This window comes from Protopterus annectens, chromosome 14.part0 (genome assembly GCF_019279795.1).
Source record: "Protopterus annectens isolate FY-2018-M chromosome 14.part0, PAN1.0, whole genome shotgun sequence".
In the NCBI taxonomy this organism is placed as follows: domain Eukaryota; kingdom Metazoa; phylum Chordata; order Ceratodontiformes; family Protopteridae; genus Protopterus; species Protopterus annectens.
The window spans coordinates 1,057,920,571-1,057,938,197 of record NC_056748.1 but is presented as its reverse complement, the minus strand read 5'-3'; the positions used below and the strand labels follow the sequence as shown (position 1 = coordinate 1,057,938,197).

At 39.3% G+C, this 17,627-nt stretch overlaps 1 protein-coding gene across 1 annotated transcript in view; it reads right to left on the bottom strand.

Moving 5' to 3' along the window:
- Positions 1–17,627, bottom strand: part of NRG3 (neuregulin 3) — a 1,575,924-nt gene that overhangs the window by 723,066 nt on the left and 835,231 nt on the right. Inside the window, exon 2 of the mRNA XM_044055654.1 lies at positions 6,360–6,479. Coding sequence (XP_043911589.1) covers positions 6,360–6,479 — 120 coding nt within the window. The remainder of the gene's footprint in view (positions 1–6,359; positions 6,480–17,627) is intronic.

The window sequence follows — 17,627 nt, the reverse complement described above, 5'->3', positions numbered from 1 at the left end:
AAAGCACTGGTGAATGTCCCCAAAACTCCCGCTTGTAACTCTGTTTATGCTGATAAGCATTAGGTTGGAAGGGTTAGACTTTCCTGTAGCCTTCTTTCTTCCCCAATTAAGGTAAAAACAGCGTGCTTTCTACTGTTCAACAGAAGAGCATAGTGTGCTCCGCACCTCCAAACAGTGCATTTCTCAATAAACTAAGTGAAACAAGCATGCTACAAAAGGGAATTGGAAAAATGGGCTCTCTGCATTGTAAATTTAGAAGCAGGCAGGGAACTGTGTAGTTTTTAACAGTAAGGCCTAGGAACAGAGTATTGGGCATATAAAAAGAAACAAAAAAGTGTGATTGTAACTCATACCTGCACATGCTGCCTCTAGGCATCTGCTTTACTGGTTTATCCCCGCTCCACTCACTTCGCTCGCTCCACACCCCATCCTGCCCCCATATCCCACCTGGCCCTAGTAGTACTATGTTCATAGTACCACTGACATGCCCCCTTAATTAGCTAACCAGCTACATGTGCTCATATAACCCAGCAAACTCCTAGCACAATAATACACCCTCTATCCACCCCACTATCCATATTCTATTCTCTCTAATCTTTTATCCACCACATACACTCAACACAGACCCTACCCTAGTAATTTACTATGACTACAACTAAAACACTAATGCTGCTACCCTTAGTACCCCTGCTATTCATTCCTTATCACCTAAGCTCCTATGAATATGTACAGCGTCTTGAAATCCAATACCCAAACTCTCAAACAGACACCAACCCAGCGTTTAATAAGTTTATCCACCACATAACCACCCCCTCTCCTAATTCCTCACCCCCAATTACGATCACCCCACTAAATACCGCTACATTATTTTTAAAACCAAAAGCTACGAAAAAATCCTAAACAAATTTTTAAGACTCATAAGCACCTTAAAAATTAATCTTATGAAGGATGGAGACATCCACCTTAACAATGGCCCATCCACAACAGTAGACCCAAGCACACCATCTAACAACCCAACGTGTACTACCCAGATTGATAGATTTCCAAACTCATTTCTGGTGTGTCATCTCAATATCAGAAGCCTAAACAACAAGATCCATAGCCTACATGCTCTCTAACTATCCCCAGGAAACCATTGGGGACTTTAACATTGATTGGAACACCTGTTCCTCTGAAACGCCCTCCACTCATTTAAACCTCCACGGGTTTACTCAGATCATTGCCACCCCCACCAGATTTAGCAAAAATAGAGTCAAAGATAGCATCCTCGATTGGATACTTATTAACAGCCACTCCCAAAAGTACAAGTCAGGTACATTACCCAATGATCTAAGTGATCACTGCCTTACCTATATTATTAGGTTCAAAGCCGACATTCCCAACCAGCCCACCCACAAAACTATAAGAAACATCAGGAACTTTAACCTTGACATCTTCCAAAAAGAACTCAAAGCATGTAATCAGAATGTCTTGAAATGACTCCCATTACAAGAAGCAGCTGAGTACTTCAGTACCAAATTTCTGGCTATCCTTAACCACCATGCTCCTGTCCGTACCATCTGTGTAAAATCCATGGTTGCACCATGGCTATCTAAAGAAACAAAAAACAAAATTAAACTAAGAAACAACACCTGGGCCAGGTGGCATGTTACCAAAGCCCCTATGGGCCAAGTAAGATACTGGCAGCTAAGGAACCAGACCAACAAATCTGTCATTCTAAACAAAAATAAATCACTACACCCTCCTACAACAAAAATATCAGCTAAAACCTCAAAAGTTCTGGGCTGGTATTAACAAACTTCTCCACCCAGGCCGTTCCGCCACTCCTACTCCATCAGCTGCCCTTGATAAATCCCTTGTTGAAATTGCAAACGGTTTCAACTCCTTCTTTACTGAAACTATCCAGTCTGTAGCTATCAACCTGATCTGGACCTTACTCAAAAAGCTAAAACCTACTACACTAGCTGCCGACCACCTCCCAGCTGAATATCTTCAAAAAGTAGCTGATGCCATAGCCCTTCCCATTTCTATTCTGATCAACAGATCCATCTCAGAAGGATCCATCCCAGCAATATGGAAAATATCACATGTTATACCTCTCCATAAAGGAGGAAGTTCCACAGAATTATCTAACTTTAGACCTATAGCCATTCTTTCACCACTAGCTAAAATCATGGAAAAATGCATACACAAACAAATCATGCACTTTTTTATTCAAAACGGAAAGCTCACCGACTCTCAGCACTGCTTTAGGCCATTCCACAGTACCACCACGGCTTTTCTATATTTCTCTAATGTCATCAGTCTTCATTGTAACAACAACAAACTATCTTCAGCACTCATCCTAGATCTCTCATAGGTTCATAGGGTCATAGATTTAGGTTCATAGATTAGTACTAGGCTAACTGCCCTTGCGAGCCATTTTAAGCCTAGCCAGTTATCCCCTGTGAGATTCAAACCCTGTACCTTGCGTTTGTAAGGCAAACACCTTAACCATTAGGCCACCCTCCCAAAAGCTTTCGATATGGTCAACCATCAGCTACTGCTCAATATCCTAAAAACCATCAGTTTAGACCAACATGCAATACAATGGTTTCATTCCTACCTAAACGGTAGACAGCAGGCTGTCTTATGGCAGAGCAAGCTGTCATCCCAACTTCCTCTAACCCTAGGTGTCCCACAAGGTTCCATACTAGTTCCCCTTCTTTTCTCTATCTTTATCAATGATCTGCACACCACCATCCCAGAAGCTATCTGCATCCACTATGCAGATGACTCAATGCTAATATGCTCCACCTCCTCTCCTACACAACTTCTAACCCTCACCCAGACCACTTTCAGCACAGTAGAAACATGGCTAGCTAATCGCTGCCTACTTTTAAATCCTAACAAAACCAAGCTACTACTTTTCTCCCCTAACCGTAGAATTAGGAGCGGCTTTAGATTAATTGGTGCCCTAGGCAAAAGGGCTCCACGGCACCCCCCACCACACCACTTGATGCCCCCACCCTGGTCTACCTACACCAAATAAATACTGGAAAAGCACCCCTGCTAGAGCAGCACCCTAGGCGGACGCCTAGTTGGCCTATGCCTAAGGTCGGCTATGCATAGAATTCCTCCTCCTTCCTTCAACATCAAATCTAGCAATGACACCATTATCTCCCCTGATGACCATACAAAGCTTCTAGGCGTAATAATAGACAACAACCTTAAATTTGATAAACATGTCAATCACACTGTTAAGTCCATCAACAAAAAACGTGGATCCTTGTACAGACCAAAACCTTTCCTCGCCCCCCCCCAGCTAGGGTAGCTATTGCAAGATCACACCTCCTCACTACCCTTATGTATGCCTCCCCTGTACTCACCAACCTATCCAAAACTGATCTGAACAAATTATCAGGATGTTACAATCATATAGCTAGATTCGCTACTGGCATGGATGTTAGGACCCACCATTGTCAGAACCTCAAAGCACTGGGATGGCTAGAGTATCCTACCCTTCTACAGTTCAGCCAGCTTATAGTAGTGCATAAAATACTCCATCAACCTGATAACACCCCTGCCCTCAAAAATATTCTAACCCCTCATGGTGCCTCCAGGCCATTATCCTCAGCTGATAAACTAATGACACTGACCCAAAAATCCAACAACTCTGCAGATGATGCTATATTTGCCAACTCAACCAGTAAAATCTGGAATCTACTCCCTACTACTGTTACCAAGGAAACCTTACTACTCCTATTTAAAAGAGAACCCAAAAATACCTCACATTTCATTGTCTGTGCTCTTGTTCTAAACCTGACAAACAACTTCACTAATACATGTCTTGCTACCCAACCTGCTGTTTAGTAAAGTATATATGCCTCATAGCATTTGAATGTCTAAGCATTGTGAATTATGAGATCTGATTATATTCTATGTTCACATTTTCTGATACGTCTTTGCCAATCAGATGTAAGTCTGCACATTGTGTGTATTGATATCTGCCTGTATTCTTTGTCTAAATTTTTCTAAACATGTCTGCCTGAGTTTATCACTCAGTGATATACGTACTGTCTCTTTTTTGGTATGTGGAGCTTGTCTCCCCAAGCCTCCGCTGAAAATGGACTTATATCCAGTCGGACTATCCCAGTCAACAAATGTAAAATAAAAATAAAATAAAATAAATAAATTATTGCGTGTTGCACTGTGAGACTTAAAATGTCAGGTGACATTTAAAGCATATGCAATAATTAATTTCTCCTGTTTTAACTAATGCAAATCTGATAGCAAAGTCAGCACATGTCAATTGTGATGTAATTTCATGAGATTATTTCAGATTTGCAATTAGATCAGTTTTTTTTAATTTCTATGCATAAAAAATGTTTATACAATTTAGAATTTAATTCTTTGAAAAATTACTGGCAGACAATATGAGGATATCAAATAATGTTATCTTTGCTAGAATGATTGGCTGAAGTTTTGTAAATACTTATAAATAATTGTAAATTACCCTGTGTTATATATGCCAGCATGACTAGCCATAATTTTGTAAACAAGTGTATTTTTTTTTATTATTACTTTGATTTATGTAAGATGTTTGAATCAAACAGTATTCTTCTGGCTGACCAAATGTATGTTTCTTAAAAAGAATTCTGAATGTAGGTTATGCCAGTCAGCTGACCTAGATGTGATGTCATCATGTGCAAGAGCTGAAAGGAATAGAATCTCCACAGCAGTTGTTTTGTTTGCCCATGCCATGTCCATGCTCGGGCACCATCCATGCCATCATCAATGCTTGGCATCATCCATGCTACAAACCATGCTTGGGCACTGACCATGTATGAGCATGATCCATGCCACAATCCATGCAGGGCACAGTCCACAATTGGCACAATCCATGCTTGGGCACGATCTATGCTTAGCATGATTTATGCCATGATCCATGCTACAAACAGTATACACTTGGTTGGGATTATGCATGCATAAAAGCATGTATCCTCCTCCCAAAGGCAGCCATTGTAGAGCTTGCAAGGTTGCATTGAGATGGAAGAAGTTTATTGCATACTTTTGTCATAGGACATGAGTCAGGTTGAGCCCAGAAGAGACTAAAGTGGGTCTGGTAGATCTGGTGAATGAGGAGAGGAGATTGTACTCAGCTTTTGGCATTAGGAACAAAAAATAATGGTTCCAGGTGTTGCTGAGCCTTACATTACAGAAGCCATCACTGACTAAAAAAAAAAAAAAAAAAAAAAAAAAAGAGGACATTATATAATGAAATGATAGTGTAGGGCAAAACTGAGATATAAACAAGTAAACAAATATGAGTTGCTTTATTAACTGGATATCAAACAATATGAGCTTACTACTTGGATATCAAAAATTGCAAGGCATTTTATGTGTTTAGTTATGGTCAAGTAAAAACAATTAGAGTGCATTATGTATTAAACTAATAAAATTATTAACAAAATGTCTCCTTCTACAAGTCCATGTCTAAATTACAATATTTTCTCATCAAAGTTATTTCACATTTGATGTGTACTTTCATATGTGTAAAAAACATAATATGAAATTTGATATCTGACATTAACAAATATTTAAAATACACTTTTATACAGTATATTCTATCTTTTAAAATAATTAATAACATTAAGTCCATTTGCTTAAACTAAGGGAACGTTGTTAGGCATTAGTGAACAAATTAACATTATGTAATGATCTTCTGTCTCTTCTAAAGATCTAAAGAGATTTTATATGTATTTTTCTAACTCCTTTAAGAGTTAGGTTGAGGTAGGGTAATTTTATAATAATAGGCATCTTGAATATACAAATGAATGTATATTTAAGTGCTGATACAACATGCTAGAGCAAGGTATTGGCCAAAAGCGAGCACTCTGACAATATACATGAAAAGAACATGACATTTACTTGTAGGCACATGACAAGGATGAATGTAAAGAACTGATTTGATTTGCCTGCTAAGAACCTTAAAATTAAGGCTATTTATTGTGTGTGTAAATAGCTTAGTTTGATCTTAGTACACACTGGTTTTATATAAATATATTGCTTTTTAGTAATGGAGTCAGATTTTATTAATGCCAGAGTTAAAGAAATGCTTTGTCTGTCCTAAACTATTTGCTAAAAAGCATGTATAAAAATAGCTTATGGAAATAAAATGTACCATTGGAGAACTGTACCAAGGAATGTGTGTGTGTGTGTGTGTGTGTGTGTGTGTGTGTGTGTGTGTGTGTCTATGCACTGCCTCTCATTTGATTTATTACATATTGACAATAAGCATTGTAAGCAGATCAGACTAATGTAATGTATCTACATGTCAAATATGTTAGAGATTACAAGTTAGGCTGAACAAATCTTACCTTGATAGTGAAAAGAGGGGTCAGACAGAGATATGTGCTTTAGGCTGGTGTCCTTTCTAGGATTAGTTTCTCTTCCTTCTGCCCAATGACTGCCGGGATAGACTCCGGCTCCCTGCGACCCTGAATTGGATAAAGTGGGTATCAGAGAATGAGTGAATGAATGAATGAATGCATGAATGAATGAATTCTAGTGTTCAATTACAGTCATTTTTAGGGAATAGAAGACATCAAAGCTTCTACTAGTATCATGTGCCAGCTCCGACCTAAAATGAAAAAAAAACATTATAGTTTTACATTGCCTAGTGAGCATTAACATTTCTGGTTTACACATGGTTGCTGGCAGGGATCCACACAATGGATGAGAACTTTCACCTGTATAAAGGAATACAGTGTATACTATAAATATGTAAGATAAGTGTGGGTATTGTCAAGCAGGTGATATAATCTTCAAAAGTTTTAAAAGTTTGACTTTCTATCTCCAGATACATTTTTAAATTTCATCTGGGAATGTCAAGAGTCTCCTTCATATTCATGGAAATAAGATAATTAATAAAAATGAAACTCTCTCATTATGTTTTTTTTGTGAAGGTAGAACAATAACTTTCAACTGAGTTTTACACCAAAAAGCATTATACATATGACAATGTTTTATTAATTACAAATTTGGGTTGCTGACTGGGATAGGCTGGCCTGCAGACTAGAGAACAAAGGTATCCAGCCATTCAATAAGAGATGGAAGAAGGCTTAAAACGTTTTGACAATAAGCATTGTAAGCAGATCAGACAGTGATCGTGTCATTGTTCTGTTGTCATATATATGAGGACCATAGTTTCCAAAGTGTTTTCACCTTCCGTTCTCCTGACCTTTCAGTTTTCAAAGAACATTTAACTGCACATGACTATGCTGAAATAAACAAGAAGATGTTATTTCTGTCTGCCATAAAGGCCCTCGTGTGAGTACATAGTTTTGATTTTCTTTTGATGTACTGTTTCTAGCTAGTGCCTGTAATTATTCATGCCAAGTATCTGATGGAGTTTGTATTTAACCTTGGCACCAAGCTTCTAAACAACCAGTATCAGTGAATCAAAGTATTTTGTATGAAGAAATTCAGTGACAGAAATTCTTCAGAAAGGAACATCTTCCTTACAATATGGTTTATTGGAATCAATACTGACTGACAATCAGACTATTTACTGACAGGAAATTTCTTAAAATTTTAACACCTGCAGGAAGACTTACTTTATAAGATAACCGATTTACTTTAATTTCATGAATTGAAGCCTAACTACCCTATCTACTAACATACACACAGCTTCTCGCTACCTATAAAACTATCCAGCAACCATTTGTTTGTCCAACACTAAACACCATTTTACACAATTATGTTTTCACTCAGATATTACAATCCATTAACCAAAAACTCCTGTCTGTCCACAAACCTATTAAATCTGCTGGGTATGGCCTATACTCATACCATGTTGCTAAGGCCTGGAACTCCTTACCTATATCCATCAGGTCAATACCCTCTCTCCAGTCTTTAAAAGCATTCTGAAACACATCCTAGCCAAAACCTGGCTCATGTATAAAAACCAAAAAACACCTTATTACATCATTCCAGTAAGCATCTTCCCTTTATGTTTCCGTATATAGCCACAGGTCAAATGTTACAATTAGCAAAACTGAATACTGCTAATAATCTGATAAAAACTTAGAACATAGAAGCTATGATAACGAGTTCTTTAAAAAAAAAACAATATTTACATGTTATACAAAAGTGTGACAGCAGAACAAGATGAATTCTTTTTAGGAATGAGATAGCTTCTGGAGAAATGAAGATAAGCAAGTAAGATTTACAATAATTAACAATATGCATTCTAGAGATATTCAAAAATTAATGGCACACACCAGACGGATTTGCTATATTAAAAAGTAACAATATGATTAAAGAAAATCTACATGATTATATGAAGCTAAAGTTTGCATATTAAAAATGAAAAAAACTTGTAGCAAACATTATGTTATAAAGAAAAGAAAATGCATATATCCAAAAGGAAGTCACAATGCCATTTTATAGTTGTACTTTTTGTAATCATCTGAGTAAAGAAGGACACTTGAACATCCTATTACTCATAAAATAAATCATTTAAAATCTCCTGCCACATGTGACACTAAGAACAAGGTTTATTTAGCTTCTTGAAAGAGCTATTCAGCATTCTATGTAGGACAAATGAATCAAAAACGATAAAAGGAATCAGTGACTGTATGTCAGATATTAGGAAGTCTATACAGACTAATCCCTATGCTTACATATTAAAAATAAAAGCAATGATCATCAGTTTGTTTTTACAGTGTTAAAAGTCCTTAGTGAGTGCCTTAGAAGTGGGGACATTATTACTTCAACAGAAACAGGAAAATGCAGGTGGATTAATTATTTACAAGCTGAAATTTTCTAGGATTGAATAAAACCCATTTTAAAAATGAAGCAATATGGTTCTTAACCAATAAAATCTAAGTCATGTGACTGTTTAGATAGTTACTTATTCGCTGTAATGTACATTTTATATATTATCTTGAAGAACTGCTATTGCAAGATTTTTTTTAACTGTGAACCTAGTGGTTTTTAGTATAGCATTAAAGTAACTCTCTATGATTACCACCAACTTTTTTGTTGTTTTTTTATTGTGTGATTCTCACACTGGATTAACCAGGTACTTCCAGTTTGTGCAAATCAAACAATGGACGTCTTGTTTCCCTTTTCTGTAAAATCAGTCATACAACATCTCTTTCTCTCTATTCCATCCCTCCTCCACCCTTTCCATCCCTCAGGAATCACTTACCTCTTGTCACTAACCGAAGCTCTTGCACCTTACCTCTATCCCATTCTTCTTCTCCATAACTTTATCATACCTGATTACCTTTATCACACATTTATAGCTGTCTCATACTGCCACCACAGGTGCAACCAATCCCCTTCTCTTTCATCTACTCCATACCTCCAGGACTGATGTTTTGGGCAACATCCCCATTTGCCCTATTATAGGATTTCTGAATCGTATACTCCAAATGTCATTGTATATCTTCCACCAACTCACACAAACTCACACTTTGTTTAACTGTCCTTACCAAACCCCAAACGTTATCCTCTAACCAAAAGCTAATTCCTCCTGCTGGTGTAATATAGTGTCTCCATAGTCTCCTTGCCATTTTTTCACCCAGTGACGTGTACTTTACCCCTGACCTTCCATCCAGCTTTTGTCATCAAACTGTGCCTACAAGAAACACTAATGTACATCTAGTAGTGAAAACAATTTACAAGTTAGCATTCTTGAGACCACTTCTTTAACTGTTAGCAGAGGGTAATTTTCTATTATATTCTGTTTACTCATATCTTGCAATTAATATAAACAGTAATATATTTCTTCACAATGGTGACCATACTATTCAGGTATTATGTGAATAGTAGGTGTTAATGACACCTACTGTAGAGCTTCCCTTCCCTTCTCTTCTTCATCTCTTGTTCCACCTTATGCCTGAGTTGTATAGGTGCTTTTATACAACTATTCATGTGTCAGGTTCTTTTTGCAAGAGATATTCTACTGGAAATATCCCTAAATGTGTGACTAAATCAACAGTATTATCAAAGATGTGACTGGTATTGTTGTGCACAACATCTGAGGAGTCAGTCACTACTGTGAATTCTGATCACCATGCAGAGCCTCTCGTAAGCCATACATCCTAGAATATTACAAGAATTCAATTATCTAAGTGCAACAGTTTAGAAAAAAGATGTGCTCCCTTTTGTTTTTAATTCATATGTAAGCAGTTTTTGAACTAACTGTGTGTCACCATAGGTACAGAATAGGTTTCCAATGAGCTTTCCTTTCTATTTCTTCAGGATTCAATGCTTCAAAAGTATTGTATGTTATGCTGTATATCCAAAGGAGAAGATAATATATGTGATTGACTATGGACAAGTGTGGGGATTTGGAAAGAGAGTGTACTGGGATTGTTTTAATGAAGTTAGCAAGTATAAATTTGAATAATGTATAGGAAAATAGCATACACAACATGATAGTTAGGTTATTGCAACATAAATAAAAAAATGTTTAGAAGCATGAGTCACTGCAATTACTCAACACCTTCATGCATGAAGTGGATCACGGTGTATCACCTCACTGAGATGTTACTCAGCACTTTCATGTATGAAGTGAATCATGATGGATCACCTCATGGTGGTGTTACTCAGCAACTTCATGTATGAAGTGAATCATGATGTATCACCTCATGGTGGTGTTACTCACATCTTCATGCATGAAGTGACTCATGTTGTATCACCTCATGGTGGTGTTACTCAGCTCCATCATGTATGAAGTGACTCATGGTTCATCACCTTATGGTGGTGTTACTCAGCATCTTTCATGCATAAAATGAAACCTATATCATTTCATGGTGGTGTTGCTCTATACCTTCATGAGGGACTTGAATCATGGTGTATCACCTCATGGGGGTGTTACTCATCACCTTCATGTATGAAGTGAATCATGGTACATCACCTAATGGTGGTGTTACTCAGCATCTTTCATGCATGAAGTGAAACATGTTGTATCACTTCATGGCGGTGTTACTCAGCATCTCAATACATGATGTGAATCATGGTGTATCACTTCATGGTGGTGTTTCTCAGCAACTTCATGCATAAAGTGAATCATATCGTATCACCTCATGGGGTGTTACTCAGCACCTCAAAACATGTTATGAATCATGTTGTATCACCTCTTTTTGGTGTTACTCAGCATGTTCATGCATGAGTTGAATCATGTATCACCTCATGGTGGTGATACCAACTTCCTGGTGTAGTGAATCATCGTGCATCACCTCAGGCTGATGTTACACAGAAGCTTCATGCATGAAGTAAATCATGTTCTATCTCCTTATGGTGGTGTTACAACACACCGTTTATAAATTGAATTGTGGTGTATAATCTCATGGTGGTGTGACTCAGCACCTTCATGTATGAAGTGAATCAAGGTGTATCACCTCATGGTGGTGTTACTCAACACCTCAATACATGATGTGAATCATGATGTATCATGTGAGATGGTGTTACTCAGCCACCTTTCATGCATGAAGTGAGTCATGGTGTACCACCTCATGGTGCTGTTACTCAGCTCCTTCATACATGTTGTGAATCATGTTGTATAACCTCATGGTGGTGTTACTCAACACATCAATCCATGATGTGAATCATGGTTTATCAACTCGTGGTGGTATTACTCTGTACCTTTCATACAAGAAGTTAATGATGATGGATCAACTCAAGGTGGTGTCACTCAGCTCCTTCATACATGTTGTGAATCATGGTATATCATCTCATGACCGTGTTACTCAGCTCCTTCATGTATGAAGTGAATCATGGTGCATCACCTAATGATGGTGTGACTCGGCATCTTCATGTGTGAAGTGACTCATAGTGTATCACCTCATGGCAGTGTTACTCAGCACCTCAATACATGATGTGAATCATGTTGTATCACCTCTTGTTGGTGTTACTCAGCACCTCAATACATGAATTGAATCATGTTGCATCAACTCATAGTGGTGTTACTCACTTCCTTCATGTATGAAGTGAATCATAGTGTATCACCTCAGGCTGGTTTTACACAGCACCTTCATGTATGAAGTGATTCATGGTGTATCACCTCATGGTGGTGTTACTCAGCACATTAATACATGATGAGAATCATGGTGTATCCCTTCATGGTTATTTTACTCCATAGGTTCATAGGTTCATAGTTCATAGTTTAGTACTAAGCTAACTGCTCTTGCGAGCCATTTTAAGCCTGGCCAATTATCCCTTGTGAGACTCAAACTCTGCACTTTGTGTTTGTAAGCCAAACACCTTAGCCATTAAGCCACCCTCCCAACCCAAACCATACCTTTCATACAAGAAGAGAATGACAGTGCATCACCTCATGGTGGTGTTACTCAGCTTCTTCATACATGTTGTGAAGCATTTTGTATCACCTCATGATGGTGCTACTCAGCACCTTTAATACATGAAGTGAGTCATGGCGTATCACCTCATGGTAGTGTTTCTCATTTCCTTCATACATATTGTGAATAATGCTGTATCACCTCAGGGTGGTGTTACTCAGTACCTATCATACATGGAGTGAATGATGGTATATCACCTCAGCGTGGTGTCACTCTGCTCCTTCATACATACTATGAATCATGGTGTATCACCTCATAGTGGTGCAGCACCTTTAATACATGATGTGAATCATGGAGTATCACATCATGGTGGTGTTACTCAGAACCTTCCGGCATGAAGTGACTCATGTTATATCACCTTATGGTGGTGTTACTCAACATCTTTCATACAAAAAGTGAATCATGGTTTATTTCCTCATGTTGGTGCTACTCAGCACCTTCATGCATGAAGTCAATCATGGTGTATCACCTCATGGCAGTGTTATTCAGCTCCTTTATGAACAAAGTGAATCATGATGCAGCACCTAATGGTGTTGTTATACAGCACCTTAATGCATGAAGTGAATTATGGTGCATCACCTCATGGTGGTGCTACTCTATACCTTCATGCATGAAGTGACTCATGGTGGTGTTATTCAGTGCCTTTCATACAAGAAGTTAATGATGGTGGATCACCTCATGGTGGAGTCACTCAGATCCTTCATACATATTGTAAATCATGGTGTATCACCTAATGGTATTGTTACTCAGCACCTCAATACAAGATGTGAATCATAGTGTGTCACCTCATGGTGGTGTTACTCAGCACCTTTCATGTATGATGTGAATCATGGTATATTGCCTCATGATGGTATTACCCAGCACCTCCATATGTGTTGTGAATTATGGCATATCACCTCATGGTGCTGATACTCAGCACCTCAATACATGATGTGAATCATGGTGTATCACATCATGGTTATGTTGCTCAACACCTTTCATGCATGATGTGAACCATGGTGTATATTTCCTCATAGTGGCATTATCAGCAACTCCATGTATGATGCGAAACATGGTATAGCATCTCACAGTGGTGTTACTCATCTTCAGGTATAAAGAGAATCATGTTGTATCACCTCATGGTGGTTATTTAGCAACTTCATGCATGAAGTTAATCATAGTGCATCACCTCATGGTGATGTTTCTGAGCATCTTCATATATGTTGTGAATCATGAGATATCACCTCATAGTGATGTTACTGCACATGTTCATCTGTGAAGTGAATTATGGTATATCTCATCATAGTAGTTTTATTCAGTAACTTCATGCATGAAGTGAATCATGGTGTGTCAGCTCCTAGTGGTGTTACTCAGCACCTCAATACATGATGTGATTCATGGTGTATCATCTCATAGTGGTGTTACTCAGCTCTGTTATGGATGAAGTGAATCATGGTACATAACCTAATGGTGGTGTTACTCAGCACCTTCATGTACCAAATGAATCACGGTATATCATACCATGGTGGTGTTGCTCAGCTCCTTCATGTATGAAGTGAATCATGGTGTATCATCTAATGGTGGTGTGACTCAGAACATTCATGTATGAAGTGACTCAGTGTATCACCTCATGGCAGTCTTACTCAGCACCTCAATACATGATGTAAATCATGTTGTATCACCTCTTGGTTTTACTGAGTACCTTCATGCATTAATTGAATCATGTTGTATCATGTCATGGTGGTTTTGCTCACTTCCTTCATGCGTGAAGTACATCATGGCGTATCACCTCAGACTGGTGTTACACAGCACCTTCATCCATGAAATGAATCACGTTGTGTTGCCTCATGGTGGTGTTACTACAAAACTCTGTTTATAAAGTGAACCAGAGTGTATAACCTCATGCTGGTATGTCCCAGTACCTTCATGTATGAAGTGATTCATGGTGTATCACCTCGTGGTGATTTTACTCCATATTTTTCATATAAGAAGAGAATGACAGTGTATCACCTTGTGGTGGTATTACTCAGCTCCTTCATACATGTTGTGAATTATGTTGTATCACCTCATTGTGGTGTTCCTAATCACCTTCGCTCATGAAGAGAATCACAGTGTATCACCTCATGGTGGTGTTACTCAACCTCTCAATACATAATGTGAATCATGGTGTATCACCTCATGGTGGTTTTACTCAGTACTTTTCATACAAGAAGTGAATGATGGTGTACCACCTCAGGGTGTTGTTACTTAGCTCCTTCATACATGTTGTGAATCATGGTGTATCACCTCATACTGGTGCTAATCAGCACCTTTAATACATAAAGAGAATCATGGTGTACCAGCTCACAGAGGTGTTACTCAGCACCTTCGTACCTGAAGTGACTCATGGTGCATCACCTCATGGTGGTGTTACTCATCTCCTTCATGTATGATGTGACTCATGATGTTTCACCTCATGATGGTGTTACTCAGCACCTCCATACTTGTGAATCATTGTGGATCATCTCACGGTGCTGTTACTTAGCACCTCAGTACATGATGTGAATCATGGTGCATCACCTCATGGTATTATTACTCAGCACATTTCATACATGAAGTGAATCATGTTGTATCACTTCATGGTGGTGTTACTTTGCTCCTTCATACATGCAGTGAATCATGGTGCGTTACCTCATGGAGGTGTTACTTGGCCCCTTCATATGTGAAGTTTATCACAGTGCATGCACTCAGGTCCCTCAACAACAGGTACAAATATGGCTCTGTCATTGTACATGCAGATGTGAATGACCTGAGACGTACCTCCCTAGACTACATGAAAAGAGACATGGAGGACCTCTTGGATTATGTAGTCCAGGTGGATATGACCCTAGCCCTAAACAGCATCCTACCATCACCCAGAATGATACCACAGTACAACTGGCTAAGTTTCTGGTGTCATTCTAAGGGGATCCAGTATCTGTCTGTCTGGGATGACATGATTGACAGACCTTGATGCTTTGCCAGAGATAGCCTGCATCTGTCACCCCTGGGCTTCTGGATACTAGCCAAGGCTCTTGCCACCCCTATAGTGCCTTTTTAGGTGTTGTTCCAAAGACCAAATTACCACCGTAACAGCTACAAACAAATGCAATATGAGGGCCATGCTGCTCAACGTCAGAAGTCTAAATCTCAAAATGCACTCGCTCGAAGCACTCCTTAAAATGGAGAACATTGACATTTGTGTTGTAACAGAGACCTGGTTCAAGGCAGCAGAAATCACCCCTGCACTACCAGGCTATAACTCATTCTACACCTTTTGGCCCCAGATCTTGGACTGAAGCTCCAAAGGCAGTGGTGTTTCCATATTCATAAAGGATGTGTACACCTCTAGACTGGTAGCCCAACATAACGCATCTGAGATACTTCAGGTGCAGCTAACATTGGGTAAGAAAGCGATTCAGGTTGTAGCCTGCTATAGGTCCCCAACCATGTCCCAAGACTCACACTCCACATTCCTAAGCACCCGGGAGAATATTTGGGTCCAACCTAACACTCCCATACTGGGCAACTTTAACTAGCCCTCCATTAACTGGTAAAACTACTCATGTACCAATATACCTGCCGAACATTTCCTGAAATTCATTAATTCCAATGTTCTGGACCAGCTTGTTCTTACCCCCACTAGAGGTAACAACATCCTTGACCTGGTCATTACTAACATGGGTGACTGTTGCTCAACACCAATAGTCAACTCCTCCCTGGTTAGATCCAACCACAAACTAATCACTTTGGAAATCCACATCTGTCCCACCCCCCCCCTTGCAAAGGTAACCACCATGAAAAACTTCTCCAAAGTTAACTTTGGGCTCCTAAAAACAGAGGTGGCTAACTTTACGGCACCCTTGCAAATGGAGAATAGTTGTATGACCACCGAATCATACACCAATGCACTGTACGATCATGTACACAAACGCATGGATCTCGCCATACCCAATAGAACCAAGATACTCTCCTCCAAAAAAGGGAAGCCAATCTGGTGGTCCCCTGCCATAAAAAAACTCTACAACAGAAGAAGGAAACTGATGTGGAATAAGGTAAAGTCCCAAGGCTGAAAAAACTCCTTTATCAACTTTAAGAAAAAGTTAAAATCCATCATCAAATCCTCTAAAGCTAGCTATGAAAACAGAATTGTAGCAGATAATAAAGAAAACCACAAGACCTTCTATAGTTATGTAAAGAATCTCCACTGCAATACCTATATTTGTCTGAGCTATTGCACAATGGTACCTCCTATACCGAGGCAACAGATATTGCCAATATACTGGCCAACAGATTCAGTGCCAAATTTACCCCTCCCCCCCAAGGACCAATCACAATACCAGTAGATTGCCAGGCACCCAGTATTACTGCTCCACAGGTTAAAACAACACTGTCCAAGGCTAAGAATACAGCTTCTATGGGACCTGACAATATGCCTGGCTTTGTTCTACATGAACTACAGAGTTAACTGGCACCTCACCCATGTGCCCTGTTCAATCACAGCCTCATCTTAGGCTTTGTCCCTACTAAGTGGCACACTTATAGTCATCCCTCTCCACAAAGGAGGAGCGACTACAGACCATGGGCACTATTGCCCCATTAGCTTGAGAAGTCTGATATGCAAAGCTATGGAACGCATCATGACGGACCTAATAAACAAGGCTATAGAGAATCTCCAAAGTCTGGATCCTACACAGTTTGGTTTCATGAAGGGTAGATCAGGCCTGTGCAACTTGACTTCTTTGAGTCACTCGCCAGAGCTGTGGATGAATGCAAGGTGGTTCATGCAGCCTACCTTGATCTGGCCAAGGCCTTTTATACCATTCCCCACTCAGGAATCATAAAAAGTCACTAAGCTAGGCATCAGCCCCTATATCGCTAGGTGGGTTGCAAACTGGCTCACAGATAGAACCTACAGTGTGAAAGTAGTGCAGACCAGTCATGAGTGGAGTCCCACAGGGTTCAGTCCTGGGTCCTCTCCTATTTGGTATCTACTTAGTCCAGGCTAACACGAAGGGACTCTGGCTGGCAAAGTTCACAGACGATTGCAAGTTGGGAGCTATTATTAACTCTCCAAGTGATGTTGACATCCTACAGAAAGGCCTCACTCAGACCAATGACTGGTATCAGAACCATGGCCTTAAGCTCAATGCCAAAAAATGTGTCATCATCCCCCTTGGGAAAAACCTGGTTTCCTTGTACTACCACACCATTGGTAGTCCACTGAACACAGAAGGCGTTATAAGAGATCTGGGAACACAGGCGACAGCAACCTCC